Source organism: Cynara cardunculus, unplaced genomic scaffold (genome assembly GCF_001531365.2).
Source record: "Cynara cardunculus var. scolymus isolate 2C unplaced genomic scaffold, CcrdV1 Un_Scaffold_1432, whole genome shotgun sequence".
NCBI classification, from domain to species: Eukaryota; Viridiplantae; Streptophyta; class Magnoliopsida; order Asterales; family Asteraceae; genus Cynara; species Cynara cardunculus.
The window spans coordinates 14,606-34,264 of record NW_020200765.1 but is presented as its reverse complement, the minus strand read 5'-3'; the positions used below and the strand labels follow the sequence as shown (position 1 = coordinate 34,264).

Here is a 19,659-nt window from a genome sequence, read left to right as displayed (position 1 = left end):
AGTCAGAAGGTCTAGGTTCAAATTTAAGAAGAAATAAAAATCTTCTTGTGGCCACGGAGGTTCAAATGCGGTGACTCCGGGCTATCTACAAAGCAGGTGATCACCCTGGGATTAATCGGCTCGCATAATGGGTTGGATATCCAGCTTAATAAAAAAAACTTACTCAACGAGATATTTTTACTACTTTACGACTGTTACCGTTAGAGGTGTTTACGGTCCGTTTTGGACGGTTTAACCCTCAAACCACAAACCAAACTGTAACGATGGTTTAGGAAAATTTTCAAACCGAGCAGTTTGCCAGCAAGTGCCCAAAAACTGTCAAGCCAAATCACAAAAAGACGGTATGGTCTGACCGGTTTAGGCGGTTTGCGCTTCTTATGGGTTTAAACTAAAAAAAACATAACATTTATATTTAAAATGAAAGTATAACATTATTAAAAAATAGTATACCAAGTTATAAAAGAAACATCTATTTCTAAAATTGAAAAAAATTGCAAGTCCACCAACAATAGTTGGAGTTTCAGACAAACATTTAGTAAAGTCAATGAACGATTTAGAATTTTGGATTTGACTTTTGACAGATTTCAGAAATTTATTGAATTTAGATGACGTGATTAATTGATAAATGAAAACTAAAAACATAATGTCTTGGATGAACATTTTTTAATTGGTCCATAAATGTTAAGCCTACAACATAAAAACTAAATATAGTTAATACATGTATACTTTTGGCGGTCGGTTAGGTCCAAACCGCTCAAAAGAACGTTCAAACCGCAGACCAGACCAGACCAGACCATACCAAGCGGTTTGACTATTTTCAGACCGGACCGTTGGACTGCTCAAATCGCCAAAAACGGTCTGCTTTAACACCCCTAATTACAGTTACGATAGCTTCGGTCAACAACTCCCTAGTGGTCACCAAGTTCCTTAACATGGATAGGCATCAATCCTCTTCTCACTTCTAGGTAATTCGCAATAATTTTTCTATACACTTTTGAAAATATTTCGAGTTATGGGTAAAGGATGTTTTACATATGATTCGTTTGTTGACTGATAAATCCACTGGAAACCAAAAGCAAAAGACATAGACGTATGGCATCCAATATCTGTTATTGTTCCGAATTTTTGGTGTTCAAAAACTCGGGTAAGATCACTCCTGCGTACCGGACGATTTTCCATCAAGGTCTAAAAAGGACGGCTTTGTTATCTCTAGTAACGAAGGCTTGTTCGGACCAAATTTCATACCAGTAACGAGACAAAATTCTTCTCGCCCAAAACATAAAAGGTGTCCTCTTACATTGAAATACAATGTCTCTTTACGGTCTTGCTCTAGTGGTGGCACCTGTATTTGTAACATCAAATGAACGAGCATTAGATCTTGATGTATTGACCGAATATCCAGCCAATGACCGAAAAAAAATATTTCTAAACATTTCTAGTCGGTTTCCCGACCTCCACAATGCTCTCAAAATTGTATTTAAAATTTCAATACTTGATTTTATATTAACAAATGTTTCATAATAATCCCCCTGATAGATATAAGATAAGAGGTTATAAAACAACATATACAAGATTGTTGTAAAAATGAGATTATATTAAAATTAAGTTAAGTAAACTTATCATGATGTAGACAATTAAATATCGGTAATGGTGATCGTATTAAGGTAATGAAGATTGTATTAAGGTAATGGAGATTAAATTATTGGTAATATAAAATTTGAATTATTTATATAGTGAGGTTGAGGAGGAAAAAAAACAAAATTGAATAGTGTTTTGTATTAGGAAAGAGAAAAATACTGAAAAAGAAAAAAAATTGGACCATAGGGTGCGGCCCTTACGCATCATGCACCCTATGGTACGTAAGGGTGGTCACGAGTATGCAAGCGTCGGTCAGGCCATGTCAAATCATGGTCAGATAACCACAAGGGTGGTGTCTGATTGGTTTGAGCTTGGCTCCAAAGATCAAAAGTACCAGGAGGTCTCAGGTTCAAATCTAAGTAGGAATAAAAATCTCCTTGTGGCCACAGAGGTTCAAATGTGGTGACTCCGGACTATCTGCAAAGTAGGTAGTCGCCCTGAGATTAGTCGGCTCACATAGCGAATTGGATATCCATGTTAATCAAAAAAAAATCATGGTCAGATAACCACAAGGGTGGTGTCTGATTGGTTTGAGTTTGGCTCCAAAGATCAAAAGTACCAGGAGGTCCCAGGTTCAAATCCAAGTAGGAATAAAAATCCCATTGTGACCACAGAGGTTCAAATGCAGTGACTCCGGACTATCTGCAAAGCAGGTAGTCACCCTGAGATTAGTCGGCTCGCATAGCGGATTGGATATCCAGGTTAATAAAAAAAATCATGGTAAATTTTTTTTTTTTTTTGCACAATAAAGTCCCTGTTCACACCAAATAGTTAAAATTTTAAACTTTTAAATTTTAGAATTTTAGGGTCAAAATGTAATTTTAAAAAACTTGGTGGGTTATTTTTGTCAGAAACTCTAATTTACTTGTAATATTAAATTTTAAGTAATAAGCATCAATAAGCAGTAATTCATGCCTAAAAAACAGTTTTTACTAGTTTTTGTTAAATGTTTTATAATATAGTGTATATATATATATATAGAGAGAGAGAGAGAGGGAGAGAGAGAGGAGAAAGATCATATGAGAAAAAGAGTTACAATAAAAAGTGTAAAACTGACCTTCAAACCTTTACCCGTCCAAAATCAATTTAGACTGGTCTTCAGGCCTTACCAAAATGAGCTTCCGTCTATAAGCGGTCCTTGAGCCAGGTCTTTTCTAACTGGTCCTGTTTTAGACCGGTCTTCAAACCTTACCGGTCCAAAATCAGTTATTATATCGTTTGTGTATCTCTATAATGACAGCGTGGTTTGTAATTCATTACAAATAGTCCCTTATGTTAACTCATGTTCAAAAATATTCTATTTTAATAACAAGGCATTTTGGTCTTTTTAGTTGCTAGTTAAAAAGAAAATTAAGTCCAACTTCAAAAAATTGTAATAAAACACCCAATTAAGTGCTACCACATGTTTATACAAAGTTCATAGAACGTTGGATGGTCGTATAGCGCAATCCAGACTCCTCCGCACACACAGTTCAAGACATGCCTACATTTAGACGACGTATATAAAGAAAGAAATACAAAATAACACCAAAAAAAAAGATGCAAAAATGATCCTAATTTCCAATGTAGCATTCTACAAAACTGAACTTGGCTACTAAGAGCATAGTATTAGTATCTAAGCACCAACCTTTCCTTGTTTCCATCTTGATCCTTTCCTAGATATCAAGTTGCTTCCTCTTTAGAGAAAGTTTTGTTGGGTTCTGAAAACTAGTACTCTCGTCCACAAATTGGGCAGCGGTTCGAGCCCGTAACTCTTCCAAACTCTCTCCTTCCTTGGCTCTCTCCAACACCTGCAAGTAAATTTGGTCAGTTGGGCATGCGATTATAGCCTCGGACTTGTTTTAGCCACTCATCTGTTCAATACAAGTTGTAACGTTAAACCTGACATGTAGTTTAAGAAGATGGTGTCAACTTTTAATTGTATATCTAAAATATTCTTCGACACAAATGCCGTCTAAGGTGTGTTTGGTATGCGAGCTGGACAAGATAGGACTGGTTGGGCGAAAGTGAGGTAGGCAGGCGAAAGAAGTCTGGAAGGTTTTAGGGTTTTAATTTCACATGGGTAGTTTAGTAATTTACAAAGCTTGTCCATCTCCCTATTTTTATTACACTTGCACCTATTTTGATGGGATCGAAAAAATGCATTTTTGTCCCACCCACTCAGTCCTGTCCAGTCTCAGTCTAATTGTCACACCAAATATGGACAAGTTTTTGTTCTGTCATGTCGTGACCTGTCCTACGTACCAAACACTTCATTAAGAATCTATTGGAGTCAAGCCGTTACGCTTAATCTGTTTGTATTAATAATAGCTTTATCCTAGCAGGTAAGAAGGTGTGCACCCTATCTCGGGTTTGACTCCAGCCACCAACCACGTGACCCAAGGGACCAACCACGTGACCAAGGGACACACGGTTTACCTCCCCATAATGGCTGTGAGACCGGTATGCTGGGGGGCTCAGAGGTTGGTGTCATACCCATTTTACAGAATAATGATAAAGAACAAATACGTAAACTTAAACATGAAAACTTTCGAATGTTGCATTTAAGGGCATGAAGGAAGCATAAAATTCTCATTAGAGGTGAAGTAGCATACCAGATGGCGCCCGTATAAATGAGTGTTTGATAGAGCTTGAAGGGCATTCTTTGTCTCTTGCTTGGTTACAAACTCGACAAAAGCGAAACCTCTATGCTTCCCGAACCTTGTTGGAAGCCTTAAACTCTTTATCTGGAAATACATAGAAATGTTTAAGAACCTATTTAAGGAAAGCTCGTTGTAGCTTACAAATGTCGAAGCTTTTGACAAGATCACACAACAAAACATATAACATGTTTCAAGTGACAACAGTGGAAGGATAGCTAGTGCTTAAAGTGCAACCATGGTGCAGAAGACTCCTTGGCTTTATGAAAGCTGGTATGTGGCTTTTTTCTTGCACTTAAGAAAGTTATTTAAGAGCATCTCCAAACAGCTTCTTTGTAATTTCTCCAAAATAGAGAACCAAAATTAAAATCTCCAATAAATTACATTCAACTCCAAGAGTTTCTTTATTTTGGAGATTATGACATTAATTATTTTATTAAAAGATTCAATGCATTTAATCACCTACAGATTTTTTATAAAATGGTAATTTCCAAAATAAATTTTGTATAACGAACGCTTACATGTTTTCTACCTCATATAACAATGCATCTTTAAGCTCTCAAGGCCCAATATCTTCAGTGTTCTTGATAACTTTAAGGTTCAAAACACCTAATCACAGATTATTCTTCCACAAGCTAACTTACAGGCTCTGAAGTTTTTAAGGTGGATTCTTCTTAATTTGTAGATCTCAAATAAGTTCCTAGATTCTCACCTACAGTTTAATAAAATATATTTCGAAAGTGCAAACAGGTATAAGATTATTGTGTAGTCTAGTCATGTTTACCTGACCAAATGGACTAAACAATTGCCGCAACTCTTTCTCCGTAGCCTCAAAAGCTACATTTCTCACAATTAACTTTGTTGAACTTTGATCCTTGTCCACCTTCTCTTTCACTCTCTCATCATTCTTAACGTGACATAATTGTAATATGAGAGCATGTCCATCCAAAACTGTTCCCTGAAGCAGAGTATGTTAACATCAGGCTCATCCAATCACCAAACCGACCAATAAAATCCCACTCGAAAGAAGGGTTGGGGGTATACGCAGACCCGACCTCTACCACAAAACGTAGAGCGACTATTCCTGTGAAGACCTTCAACTTGTGCAAGGGTGTGAGCAAACATGAAGAATACCATATAATATGTCATACCTGTAAATCCCTGCAAATATGTATCGCGGTATCCACAGAATCAAACTCCAAAAATCCAAAACCCATCGAGACGTTTTTCCCATTTTTCAAGTGCTTCTTTATCTGCAAGAAGACAGGGAGATAAGCAATGTAGAGCAATGTGCTTAAGGCAGGTGTGTAGAGGGCTGAAAGAAATAAATACCCTGACGCTACGGAGTTTTCCTTCCTTAATGTGCTCAACAAAATGTTTCCGCAAAATCTCATCGGTGGTTCTAAAGTTCAGATTCTTGACAAAAAGCGACCGTGACTGATAAAATCAAGAGAAGAGAACATAATGTTAAAGACAACACAGATTACATCAAAGTACGAAGAAATTTTTTCTCCTGAACCACTTATTTTTGGGTTGAATGATAATAAGAACCAGAAAACATATGAAGAAAGTAAAGGATAATTGTTATCATATCCAACTGAATTAGTATTTTAAATATTTCAATAGATTCCTTATTATAGCAGGATTCCACATAATGTACTATAAATAGAGGGTAGGGCAACGATTAGAAGGTAGGGAAATTCATATATTTCTTTAGGAATCTATGGTATTGTTAGTTTTTGGTTGTATTTAATCAACATAACTCGTTTTATGTCCTATCAAATGGTTGCAAAGCTTCTGACATAATCTACAGAAAGCAAGACATGGACAGACCTCAACTCGTTCTGTATCAATATCAGCAATGGCTGTTCCTTCCAATTGTTGCTCTAGTAATGCTCGCTTGCTTTCGTGTTCCCCCACAATTGAAGTTTCATTTTCATCAGCAACAGCCGTTGGATCTTGACTAAGGATGTCAGCAGGGGCCCACTCCAAATAAAGTGGAGCATCTCTGAATATTATAAAAAAATAAAATATAATTTTATTAATGGATATAATAGCTCTAATATGCAGACAGTGCTGGAGTAAATGCGAAGGTAGAAAAAATCATGATGCATAAAGCAGTGAAATACATGACACATATGATGAGACAAATAAAAGAAGGATTGCGTTTGGTACTCCCTCCTTCCCAATATAAATGTCCACAATAAGAAAAACACAGTTAAGAAATATGTATTATTACACTTTTTAATTAACTAAATGGCACTTTTACTCTTAATGATAGAGGGTGATGCAAACCTTCTCTCTCTCTCTCTCCATCTCCTCAACTTCTAAGTATTTGTGCATCATAATTAAGGGTAGAGTTACTAAATTATAACCATCTATTTTTGGAAGTGGACACTTATTCTGGAACGGAGGTAGTATTCTTTCTACAACTAATTATTTATCAGATCACTATTGTACTAAAAGAGACAAAGATGGCAACTACATGCATAACATATAATACAACCGATAAAATAGACAAGGTATGAATGAGTAGTGTACAAACATGATAAAAAGATTGCTAAGAAAATGTAGAGCAAGGTTAGGTGGTCGCTCAAAATATGAAAAACGAATGATGCCTAGCACTTAGCAGACCATCATACACCATTATGAGAAAAGAGTCCACAAGCAAATCTAACAGACGTTTAAAGAAAACATCACACATGATTGAAATACGGAAAAAAACAGTATTTATTTAATCTTCAAAATATTTATAAAAAACAAGCCTCTTTTATGGAATAAATAATATTTGCAAATTTAAACTTTTTTGGGCTGGAGGGAGTATTGCTCAATATGGCCTTTGTCACAAGGCTTGTGAACATAAAAAGACATTTGACTGCTCAAATATCAAGATTTTTAACCTCCTACTAAAATCCAAATTACCTCAAACGCAAATATGAAACAGAAGAAATATCAAGCTGAAACAGACAAGAGAATGGAGAAAGTAGAGATTGCTTCTTGAAGGAAAAAAAACATGCACTTCATACATAGAATAGATGATAAAGCCCGATAGAGCCAAGTAACTTTATGCCGCAAGTAATAATGAGAGTTAGCCTGGTAAGGTTACTCCTTATGGATTTGAATCATGGAAACAGACCACATACTGCAAGAGTACAGTTTCATGACCTTTCAATCAGCGGTTGCTCCAACAATGTATAATAAAAAGCAGTTGGTCCAATTGTTAATAAGCATGAACTTACTTGTACCGCTTGTACGCTAAACCTTTAAATGCTGCACGAGCGTCACCAGGTTCAAGAAAAACCACCTGATGGTTTATAACATCAACTAATGAGTAACTTCAAAAGGCAATAGCTCATTCTAGCATATTGTGAATATATACTGAAGCCCAAATAACATACCAAGCCCAGAGTTTTGGTTGAAGGGAGAATAACTTTGTCAATACTCCCAAATTTTCCAAACATGCTAGCCAATTCACTTTCAGAAGAACCATAGGGCAGATTCTTAACCAGTATAACATGGTTGCTTCTTTTAACACCCTCTGTTTTTTGACTGGCAAAATTCTCTAACGAAGCTACGTTAATACCAGCATTTACAAGAGCCTTTTTTGTCTTTGCAATCACTTGAGTTTCTGCCAATGCAATACGTACAGCTACATCGGAGGCTTCACGATCAAGTAGTTCACTTTTACTTGTACCAAATTCCCTAGCAATGTTTTCGACAACCTGTGACAAAAACAAGTTACCAAAATCAGACAACTTCGTAGTACTCTTATAAGAATGTGGTAATCAACAAACATCAATGCCGATGGATGCAGCAAACAGATATGACATGAAGCATGACAAGTGATGTAGCATTTTCAGAAAATAAAATTTGAAGGATATGATAACATGAGAAACATGTTGAACTTTTAGATAGCTTTTATACATATGAATAAACCATGTAATAAATGAATTATATCACTTGCCATATAGAAAATATTAGCACTTAGCATTTGATCGCCCAAGAAAGAATTCAAACAGAACATATCAAGGAGTGCCTATTCTACTTAACCGCCTATAAACCAAAAAGAAGAGTAAGCATGATAGTGCTCTTATTGGACTAGCACATCACTCAAACCCCCTAGAGTCTTAGAATATATCCCAACAATCAAATAGTCACAGCATGTGTTACCAGCAAAGCACCAGCAAAAAAAGAAAATTGCATCGCAAAGAATAAAAATATACATGTATTCTTCAGAAATGTAATTTAAGTTCCACAAAAACAAATGGTAAAACTTATAATCACAAACTGAAGAATACGTCACTCCGAACCTGTCCACCTATTCTGATTTGGAAATGAGCGTATTCTATGACAAAGTAGAACATGGAAGATAGATCCCAAAGCAGAGAAGAGGCACTGAAACACCTGATTTGGAATCATAAAATGGAATAACCTTTAGCAGGTCAAATGAAAAGATTACTAATCCTTAACTTTTCAATTGGCATGCCAACTACAAGTTGCTGCCAAGGTTAGAGCACCAGCTGGAAGTTAAAAGCAAGGCTTGGATGCCATTCTGGGGTTAAAAATGATGTTGCAATGGTAGCTATTAGAATGAACTAAAAGGGAATCTTTGGTGTGCCATGGTGACACCTTGTGCCCTAGCACAAATGGTCCTTACCTTTTCTCCACTGCACCATTAGAAAAGTCAAGGCGGCAAAGCACAATTTCGGAGCTCATTTCATAAAAAGCGTACTAAAGAAAAAACGTGAGGGATTAATGCTGGCCTTCTAACAGGATAACACTAACTCAATTTCAAATAGCCTCAAATAGTTGATCAAAAAGTCAAAAGGTATTAAGACGAGCATATGCATAGTAATAGTTATAAAAATGATTGACATCATTTCTAGCAAAATTAGAACAAAAAATAAGCAACTTACCAATAGTTATTAATTTAACATGCTAAAAGAACAATTCATATAAAAAATTCTCAATGACATAGCAGTTGACATCACGGAGATTTAGTAGACAGCAATCACCAACATCATGTTTTCTTAAGACACCAGAAATTGTAAAACAGCAGTAGGGAAATTAAGCTTCAAAGAAGATCAAGAAAAATCTGGGTCATACAGTATCTGGTCTCATGAATAAACTGTTCCATGCTCTTGTATCTCCACTAATTTCAGATTTCTTCCTCTTTTCCTCTCTCTGTTGCTTAAATGTCTTTGAATGATTGGCGGAATCACTGATCCAAAAAAAATATGATATAATTTGTTAAAATTTTCACAAAGGCTGCAAGATAAGCATTCCAGATCTACAACCCCTTACCAAGCATTCAACCTTGACGGTAGAACGGATGTAAAAAATTCATTACATGAGCTTGGTAAAGAACAATAAAAAAAAGATGCTATAATGATGCTTACTCTTTTTTCACAGGAATAATTTTCTGCTTTGCTGGCATAATGTGCAGTAGTCTTCCTTGAAAGATAGAATTGTCCAGATCTTCTAGTGCCCTGTACAAATCAACTATAAAATCACAACACTAACAAAACCAAAATTCAAGCATGGTGAACACAATTAAATGAATTCAATTTAATTGCAATGAAAACTTATTGTAAAACTCTTGCTTATGCAACTTTCATAGCATTAGGAGTTAGCAGGACTATGACATGTACAAAGAAAAATAGACAGGTACTTGCTATCAGTGTATAACAATTTGAAGATAGACACATGTTGTCTCTTGCTATCGAATTTCTAACAAGACTGCACATACACATTGCAAGACCGCAGAGAAAATGTCCAAGTTACAGCTGGTTTTGTTTTTTATACAGGTCTCAGTTAGAAGCCTCATTATCAACATAAAATAACCAAGTTAGAAATTTTCAAATAATGTGTGACATCGTAAACTATGGCATTGGAAGCTTATAATCATACCATCTAAGCACAGTCACATGCTTTTGGAATAAGAAGTGCAAACTTTAAAAATAGAAAACTGGGGCAGAGAAATATGAAAAACCTAGCTGCAGATTCTGGGAGTGCATAGAGAATGTAAGCAATCCCCTTTGATCGCTTTGTATCTCTATCAACCACAAGATGGGCTTGAGATACGCTGCCAAACTTGCTGAAGTGCTCTCGTAGATCATCTTCCCTGTTTAACAAAGCATCAACATGATCTGAATTAGCTAGAGGACAAAAAAATTAGGTAATGTTGTCAGTGGATTTTAGCAGCACGAAAATATGATCTCAAAGATCTGCGGATTTTTTTGTCACAATTTCAATCAGACAAGAAACATACATAGCAGTATGTGGCAGATTACAAACAAAAAGACAAGATACATACGTAGCAGTATATGGCAGATTACGAACAAAAAGACGACCAGTTTGTAGGACATCATCTTCATCTTCTAAACTTGATGATGGTTCATCCACATGATCCATGTCACCAAGTTTTTCAGTTGACCCATCATCCACAGTCTCTTCAGCATCTGTTTTAGGAAAATCAAGTTGCCCCTTTCCCTGGCCTTTTTGAATACCAGGATTGTTGATTCTTTTATTGAGATTGTCATCATCATTCTCAACCTCCTCTACATCCCCATTCACATCATCATCACTATCTGTATCTGACCAATCTTTCTTTACCCGGCTTCTAAAGTAATCCATATCTGAGACAGCTTTATCATGCTCCACACTACTTGCCCTCTCAGCAACTCGATCATCTGAAACCCCATCTGGTCTATCATTGATTTCATCCAACTTGGCAGATTTTGAATGCAACTGCTTTTTGCCTTCCGCTTTACTATCTTTTCCTTGGTCCCCAGAAGGGGCGGCTTCCAGAAGATCATTCGACCATAACTTCGATTTTGTACGGGGTTGCATGACCTGAAGGAACTCCTGAAACTGAAGGTCACCATTCTCGGTGTCATTTTTCACCTCAGCCGTAACTTTGCCACTTGACCTTACAGAACTAACAGATTCCTTTTTCTCAACAGACTTCTCTTGGTTCTTCAGAGAATACCGGCTCCATGGACGTGACATTTCTGGATCCCCAACCTTGCGAGCAATCTGAACATAGAAATATACTTATTTTGATTAAGCTCTTTGCAGCTATGATCACCAAATAAATGGGCAGAACGAATTAGCATCAATAAAAGCATAAAGTGGTCTCTAGTGTTATTACATGCTGGACGTAAGCATCTCTTTCAGATGAACGTGTTTTTAAGAATTGTGCATCCAGTACATTATTGAATAACATACGAGCACATCACCCAATTTAAATAACTTCTGTTCTGTTATAAATTGTGGGTGTCAAGCACATAACAGCCGGAACTGCAGCAACAATCCTGCATGACGTGCTAACATTGATCATGGTATGAATCAATCTAGACAATATATAAATAGTTCTTCAACTGCTTTTCGAAAGCATGTTAATTATGATTGATCATTATTCAAGAATCACAAAAAATTATTGAAGACCAAGAAAGCACATATATCTATTAGTTGGATTAAATGCAAAGAAAAGAAACTTGTACTTTATCAACCTCAATGAAGGGGGAAATAAGTAACAAACTTTTGTTTTAGTTACTAAATATGACTGAAGAAATGCGAAGACAAGAACATGAATTGTCAAGCCAATCACCCACCTCACAAGTAATCCTATAAGTATCCATGAAAGAACCATTGAAGAATTTGAGAGCTTCTGCAGCTTCTTTCTCACTCCGGAATCCAACAAAGCCGAATTGTCTGCTCTTACCATCTCTGGAAGAATATTAACTTCAATAGTTATTTAATACTGTGGGAACTTACAAGAGCCAGAGAGTCAAATGTATTGGGAAAAAAAACATGTTTAATGTTCAACATGTTTGTAACTGAAAACTATTAAGTGAGATACCTGGTCCGCATGAGCTTGGCATCAGTCACTTCTCCTTTCTGAGAGAAATAATCTCGAAGGCGTTCCTCTGTTGCATGCTTTGGCAAATTTTTGACACATATCCGAGACCTTCACAAACGAATCTTATTAAGATGGAGAAACAAGAGAACAAATCATATCCTGTGACTTCATCTTACCCACTCATTTCCATCATAATGTCCTTTCTATTTGGAACATCAAAGAGCACTTCTCAAATTAAATTCCATACCAATTTCGTAAATATTTTTAAGAATTCAAATTTGTGCTCTTTTCATATGGTTTTGTGTGATTACAATTTTCTAATAATAATACATAGATACATATTTTGAATACAGACTGTTTGACTTTCAAACTGGAGACTCATGATGGAACAGAGGAAATGATAATTGCTACAAATAAATAGAAAGAAGATCTAAGAAGTAGAGTGCAGCAACATATCCTTTATATGGAAGTACTAATGAAGAACTTTCAGAAGTCAATTTTGTCGTGATAATAGAATTTTTTCCTGAACATGACGTAGGAAAGAAAAGAGGAACTGAAAACTTCTTCCAAAAGTTGATGGAAAAGGAAAGCAATGCCTAGGGGCTAGGAGATACATCAAAAATTAATATTCGGAGCTATGAAGTTATTATGGAACTATAAGTCACTGATTTGAATGTATACAGAAAACGGTGGACAAAATCATGTGTATTTTGTTGATCTTATGAAGCAAGATCTTTGCAAGTTTCTACTGTCAAAACAATGAGATTAGTTTCCCATATTTTGCCATGGGTCATCAAGGATTCAAGCCACCACTTACTAGCCAGTCTCTCCAAATTTTCGGAAATGGTCTGAATATACATGAATAACAAGGCCACTTTGAACATAACTATAAAACTGAATACTGAAGTCCCAACATATGCAGCAGAACTCAATTCTAGTCACATTGTAAGTTCAGGGTGAAATCAGAAATTATGTAGAGTAGCACCTTAATGTTAAGTGACTTGGGAAGAAAGCATATGCATGGTGAAAGTTGCAAACTGAATTTGAACACATTTTAGTACGTAGTCTCTTCAGCAATTAAGCAGAGAATGGACTTAATAATATATGACATGGCTGCACCTTTGATGTATTTTCACAGAGAAGTTAAGGAACGATGAGAATGATGGTATCAACTTAAGCATGGTTGGTTTGTTGTCCAGTTCTCCAATACATAACCAGGTTTTCGTTTTAGAGTGCGTTTTGAAAGCATATGTACGGAATTTGCACAACACAGTATGAATTCGCATCCTCCTTTCTAGTGGGATATACTCATATACCAAGTGCGTTTCTTTTGGTATGGTTTGGTATGAATTCACATCTTTTCTGCCCCAGCCTGTTATATTTACAAGTAACTAGAAGGGTACTCGCACAATGCGAGATACATCTTGATTTTAATATTTCATTTTATTCATTATCTTAGTCGATGTTATAGTATGGTCTTATGTGATTTTGAAAAAGCGAAGATGTTTTTATTTTTGAATAAAATATAAACTTGAAGATATCATAAAAAATTGACAAATATATATCGATATTAGTATCAAATTAACTATTTAAAATTCCAATTTTTTGTATAATTTTTTATTTCAATTTTTTTATTATAATTTAATTTAGATTCAATAACGAAGTAATTTATATTTGGTTTAATAATATAATTTTCTTTTTAAAATAATAATTAATTATTTTGTTATACCTCGATAATTATCCTAATTATATTTTAGATTTTTAGATTTTAAAATGAGATGTTTATCCTCAATTTGATTATGTTTATCCGCTGTTAGTCACACGAATTCAAACATGGAGCTTTAATAAGTTGTACTTATGCGTAATTTTCTTGTAATTTTGAATTTTAAGTAATATGCATCAATATACAGCACTTCATGCATAAAAAATGGTTTTTAAGAGTTTTTGTCAAATGCTTTATAATATAAAACTAGTTGTGTACCCGCGCAATGCGGCGGGAGCCGTAAATTTTAACGATTTTGAAGTTTCACTGGTTTTATTAGAGAAGATTTAACGATTTTGAAGTTTCACTGGTCTTGTGGTTCTAATTACAGTCTACTGAAGAAAAAAATTGTATGACAATTTAAAATCCAATAAATTTAAAATCCAACACATTTAAATGACTCCACAAATGTGTTCGATGTACACCAAGAGCAAAAAAATCAAGAGATCGAGAACGAGACCGAGAGTTCTAGAACAATTGAATGAGAGATGAATGAGAGAACTTTTAATAATTCATGGTGAATTTAATTTTGAATCTCACCTTGGGGGATGGGAAGAAGACATAGATGTATGAAAGGATGAAGACATGAGTGAAATGTGTCAAAAGTATATTGGAAACATAAAAAGAAAAAGTAATAAATGTGCATTGGTAACTTGTATTATATGTTATTTTAATTGTAGATTAAGAGATTCTAAGACTGAACGTATAAAGTGGTAGTACTTAATGCATTATGAGTTGTTTTTAAGACTTTTAAGACTTTGTGCATAAATGTATAGTACTTTGTGCATTAAAAATTGTTTTTAAGACTTTTGATAAATTTGTTTTATATGGTAGTATAGAAATGGTTTTTAAGAGTTTTTGTCAAATGCTTTCTAATATAGTATAGAAAAGCATACAGACATTGAAATAGCAGAAAACAGCTCAAAAGATTTGAATACAAAATTAGGTTATTTCTGTTACAATATGTGGCAATATTCCTTGCATCTAGGTTTTTACTAATAGCATGCTAGCGTAATATATTAGCGCAATCTTGCTTTTAATAATCACAAAAAATACTTGCTCTACACAGTAAAAACACTTCTAACTAATCTTCGGAGTAAAGAGAATTACAAGGAATTAAGCATATACTCACATAATTGCTGATGGAATAGAAACTATACAAAGCTAAGTAATGCTTGACTGTCTGATAATGAATGACCTGCAAAGAAAAAGAATGTAATGTTAACACATAAAATATTGCTTCCAGTCTTAAATAATGTAAGAAAATAAAAAGAGAATCCAAGAAGAGAACTAATGGTGATATATATACATACCCATGAGTGTGTGGGAGAGTCAAATTTTTAAAAGGACCTGTCTATTTATTAGGCATCAGATATAATGATGTAGCAACCACTATAATAGTAGCTATATTCTATAGGCATATGAGATCCTATCTTTCATTTGTTACCAGCATTACCATGGTCCTATACTCCTATTTTTACAGATAATAACACAAATATTTAGGGTATTGTTATAAGAGAACCTCCAACCAGATGAATCGTAGCCAACCAAATGTACAGACTGCAACTCATCCTAAAACTTGGACAAGCTACTTAAACGATCAATTTTTTGCAGAAATATACAATTTAGCAAAATCCTAACTGACTACTTCCATGTTGACACAATCTCAAGTAGAATATCATTGCCTTCAAAAAGGAATTAGTTCCCTCAACATCAGCCTTCAAATATAGCCATGCATTACATTTCTCAAAATTGACTCATCACAATCAATAATCAATAAACAAAGCCAAAAAAGCAATCATCACAGGAGTTGCAAAACAACATAGTTTCTTTGTTAGAATGGTAAACATTATGGTTTCTTCTTTCAAAACTGAAAAACATCATAGTTCGCTAAGTGCTGCCACTAAACTTATAATTAAACCGCATAAACTTGGTTGGTTTTACAGTGCAGCAGCAAAGGGAGGAAATACATAATCTACGAGTATCATCCTCTTGGTATCTATGCTGTTAATATCGCGATATATCGGATATCGGACCTAGGCAAAAGATCGCTGCATAAATATCGATCAAAATATCGTCCCCGATATTTTCCAAATTTTCCCGATATTTTGATGTATATATCGGACCGATATATCGATTTTTTAGGGTTCAATTATTTGGGCTTTTGTTATTTCATGGGCTTAGTTTTTTGGCCTTGGTAACATATATTATTAGGTCTGAAATTAATAGTCTGCCTTCCAACGGTCTTCTTCCTTTCTTTTCATCTTTACGAGTTACGACTTCACACTTCACAGACACCTAGTTCACTTCACGAATCACGACTTCAGACTTCTCACAACTTCAGACTTCTCACGAAGTCACGGTTTGGCTTCTTTTCTCGGATGCCGAACCTATTGCTTACGATTAGCTCGTTTTTGAACACTTTAGACAGGGCCGGCCCTAAGATTTTTTATGCCCATGGCGAAAAGTCCAAATGATGCCCAATTAAAAACATCCAAGTGCGGTAATTTACAATTGTCTAGCTTTTTCCTTCATAGACCGAGAGACACATTAGTGTTTTTTAGTACTTAAGGTATTTGCCTATGAAATTAGCTATTGCATGACTCCATTAGTCCATCATGTGTTTCATATAATAATATTTAGGGTCTTGACCAATGACAATCATGAGTTTCATATGTAAAGTTGCAAAGTTTAGGGAGACCAGTCAAGTGAATTAGCTACTGCACATTCAAGTGAGGGAAATCTACATTTATAGGTTTGTTCAACTATATTATAGCTACTGAAATTGTGTTAATATACATAAAAAACTAATGGGATTAGAACAAAAAGCGGTGGATGATAACTTGAATATTAATCACAGAATGAAGAACTAAAACTCCAAAGATAGGTTTGATTGATTCGATGAACAACTAGATCAATTAATAACAATAGTATTCATTTAACTTTAAACAAACATAAGAAGTATAGAACTTATGCCATGAACAGCAAAACTTCAGTTGAAACCCATGAACAAAAAAACTTACTTGTGCAGTTGAAGAGTCAATCTAAGAGAAATCAACAATGCAAGCTTCTGATAGTTTCTGCAGCAAATTACTTTCCTCTACCTCTTTTCCCGTACCTAGGYTGGGATTAAAGAAATAAGGAATATCAATCTTACTACCAGGGTATAGATAAGTTTGATAACATACACAACTTACCATGAAATGCATAATGAACCTATTGTCGACAAGAAACAAGTTTTTATGGTTTTGGCTCTTGCTATATAATGATTAAAGTTTTAACATTTGGGTAAACCTAAACTAAACAAGATAAGTTAAATGACCCTAACCTAAACTAAACAATTAAACAAAATAACCCTAATCTAAACAAAATTATCAAATCTTCAAATAACAATCTAAATCATTAACATTATACTCGAGAAATGGTTGTCATTTGTTTCTAATTTCACAGTAAGTAAATAAGTAATTAGGTTTTGTAGTTCTGTTCATTATTAGGTTTTGCAATTTCACAGCTTCTGTAGTTYTGTTCATTATTAGGTTTTGCAATTTCACAACTAAATTAGAAACTTAAAAAATAAAATTAGTAAAGTAAATAAGTAAACCCTAAGTTAGTAAGTTATTTAAGTCCCTACAGGCTACAGCTAACCTCACAAGTCTGTAGCGAGAGGCAGAGCCGCAGACTCGCAGAGAGCGACGGCCGACGAGAGATGCAGGCAGGCAGCCGGCCAGCCGCAGACGAGAGAGCCAGAGAGGGTAGCCGCAGACGAGAGAGGGCAGCCACATGCGAGAGCGAGACTGCGAGAGGCGAGAGTCAGGCAGAGAGCGAGACTGCAAGAGGCGAGAAGATGGACGTACTTATTTTAGGCCCAAAATGAAAACTGAACCTACATATACATATATACATTGGGCTTTCAAATTTTGATGGGCTTCATGCTGCGGCCGTCACCCCTTGGGCCGTCGCCCCGGGCTGTTGCCGACTTCAGATGATGTGATGTTTTAATTTTGAAACTATATTTTTAAATTTTAATTAATGTATATTATATATAATTCTAAAAAATATTATGTTAATCGTTATTTTGGACTGATATATCATCGATATAGCCGATATATCGGTCATGATCGATATTTTGTATTCTGACCGATATAACAGCATAGCTTGGTATAACTAGTTTTCTAACAAATTTCAAGGTTATGGATCAAGGCATGTCTATAACCCATCTCTGGGTCGCAAAAACCATGAAGTTCTAAGATTACGAACAAATATGTCATGTTTAGTCGTTCCCTCGTAAGTAATTATCAAAAAATATAAAATTTGTAAACAACGCAATGACAAAATACTGATTAAACAGCTCTTTGACTTAAAAAAGTCTTTCTATCCTCTTCCATTGATTTGGTAACAGTAACATTATGCTATTGTGTAAACCTTTTTTCCCTAAAAATCATTTTTTTCTTTTGAACTTCTACATGCTATTTCAACAAAAAGAAAGGAAGTAACAAATATATGTTGCATTTACTTTGCTTTCTCTAATAAATGCTTGTAACTCATCACATACATACACCATTTTTTCCGCAAAATCAACTTCTTTTAGCCTTTACATGTTGTTGCAGAGCTCAAACGGACACACACAAAAAGAAGGCAATAATTTCGCGGTGAAAAGAATACATACCTGACTGCTAGCGCAAATCGAGATACGACGATAGCTGCTAGGGTTTAGTAAGCAACGAAGGGATGGCCAGAGGGAGGCAATAACTGGCAAAAGCCTCTCACATGTAAGCATGCCGACCCGACCCGACCCGGTTCATATAAGATGATATTTTTAAGGAGGGAACTTTACCAAAATAACCATAATCATATTTTTATAAAGTAGTCATTTTTTTAGAAATTCTAAAACGACCTAAGGGATGGCCCTTATGGGGCATGTTTGACCATGGGTGATCTCTTCCTTCTTTGACCAAAAGAATATTAAAAAAATAATTTTAAATTAATTTGTTGGGTCCACATGTGATGGATTTAGAAGACAAAACATTGCTTAACTTGAAAAGTGGGATCGCCCCCACCTAACCCCGGATCTTCGCCCGGGGGCGATCCAACCTATTTCTTGTTAACTCTTATTTCGTCTTTCAGTGCAACAAATTTTATTATATATAGCATGGACCTCTCATTATTTTCCTTCACACCTTATTTATCACTTCTATTATCATAACCCTTAACTCTTAAGAACAATTTGTTCTGTTTAGTTCAGCTTCGATTCTTATTGTGCAACATACAATGAGAAAGTAAATCCCCTTCCACCAGAAGCTGAATATGTGTTGTCCAACGAACGTATGACCGTCCTATCGCCTACCTTGGACATACAAAACTCTGGCAGACCATGTAACTGTGATCGTATCCCGTCACGAGACGAGGAACCAATAGTGAAAACTTGTAGTCGATGCCACCAAATTGGACATTTTCATTGTAACTATCCAAGTCTGATGCCAGCTTCTAGGCCGATGCACATAAATTCAAGTAGTCGTCGAAGATTAGTTAGTCGACCAACCGATTATGGTCCGTCTCAACCTGATACTACACAAGACTATGTATTTGATAATTATGATTTAAGTAACTGTATGTTTGTAAGGTGTAGCTTTGTTGTTTTAATACTAAATGGCAGTTTGACTGAGAAATACATGAACATTAACCATTAATACATAGACATTGCATAGCTAACATCAATCAAAACAACAACATTCATACATAACATTACCATGAAAACA

General features: G+C 35.2%; 1 protein-coding gene across 7 annotated transcripts; it reads right to left on the bottom strand.

The window, feature by feature from the left end:
- Positions 1-2,979: 2,979 nt before the first annotated feature.
- Positions 2,980-17,707, bottom strand: LOC112502440 (multiple RNA-binding domain-containing protein 1). 7 transcript variants are annotated; one of them, XM_025106342.1, is made up of 18 exons: positions 17,549-17,707; positions 16,927-17,021; positions 15,217-15,257; positions 15,036-15,101; positions 12,142-12,249; positions 11,894-12,008; positions 10,594-11,315; positions 10,270-10,401; positions 9,677-9,766; positions 9,384-9,498; positions 7,676-7,999; positions 7,517-7,581; positions 6,111-6,285; positions 5,610-5,714; positions 5,429-5,530; positions 5,062-5,235; positions 4,233-4,364; positions 2,980-3,428 (listed from the first exon to the last, which is right to left on the bottom strand). In XM_025106342.1, coding segments are annotated over exons 4-18 (2,496 nt in total). In that variant the 5' UTR covers positions 15,038-15,101; positions 15,217-15,257; positions 16,927-17,021; positions 17,549-17,707; the 3' UTR covers positions 2,980-3,293. The 7 variants fall into 7 exon arrangements, 6 of the variants coding, with proteins under 6 accessions (XP_024962110.1, XP_024962111.1, XP_024962112.1 ...); XM_025106343.1 differs by having other exon boundaries at positions 15,217-15,253; XM_025106344.1 differs by lacking the exon at positions 15,217-15,257 and having other exon boundaries at positions 2,980-3,121; positions 3,266-3,428.
- Between the last annotated feature and the right edge of the window lie 1,952 nt (positions 17,708-19,659).

Bases quoted from the DNA above. Each gene is read 5' to 3' on its own strand.
- LOC112502440 (XM_025106342.1), bottom strand. The intron at 12,009-12,141 runs GTATCTCACTTA...ATATTCTTCCAG, and splicing joins GCCAAGCTCATGCGGACCAG to AGATGGTAAGAGCAGACAAT. The intron at 4,365-5,061 runs GTAAACATGACT...ATGTATTTCCAG, and splicing joins TGTTTAGTCCATTTGGTCAG to ATAAAGAGTTTAAGGCTTCC.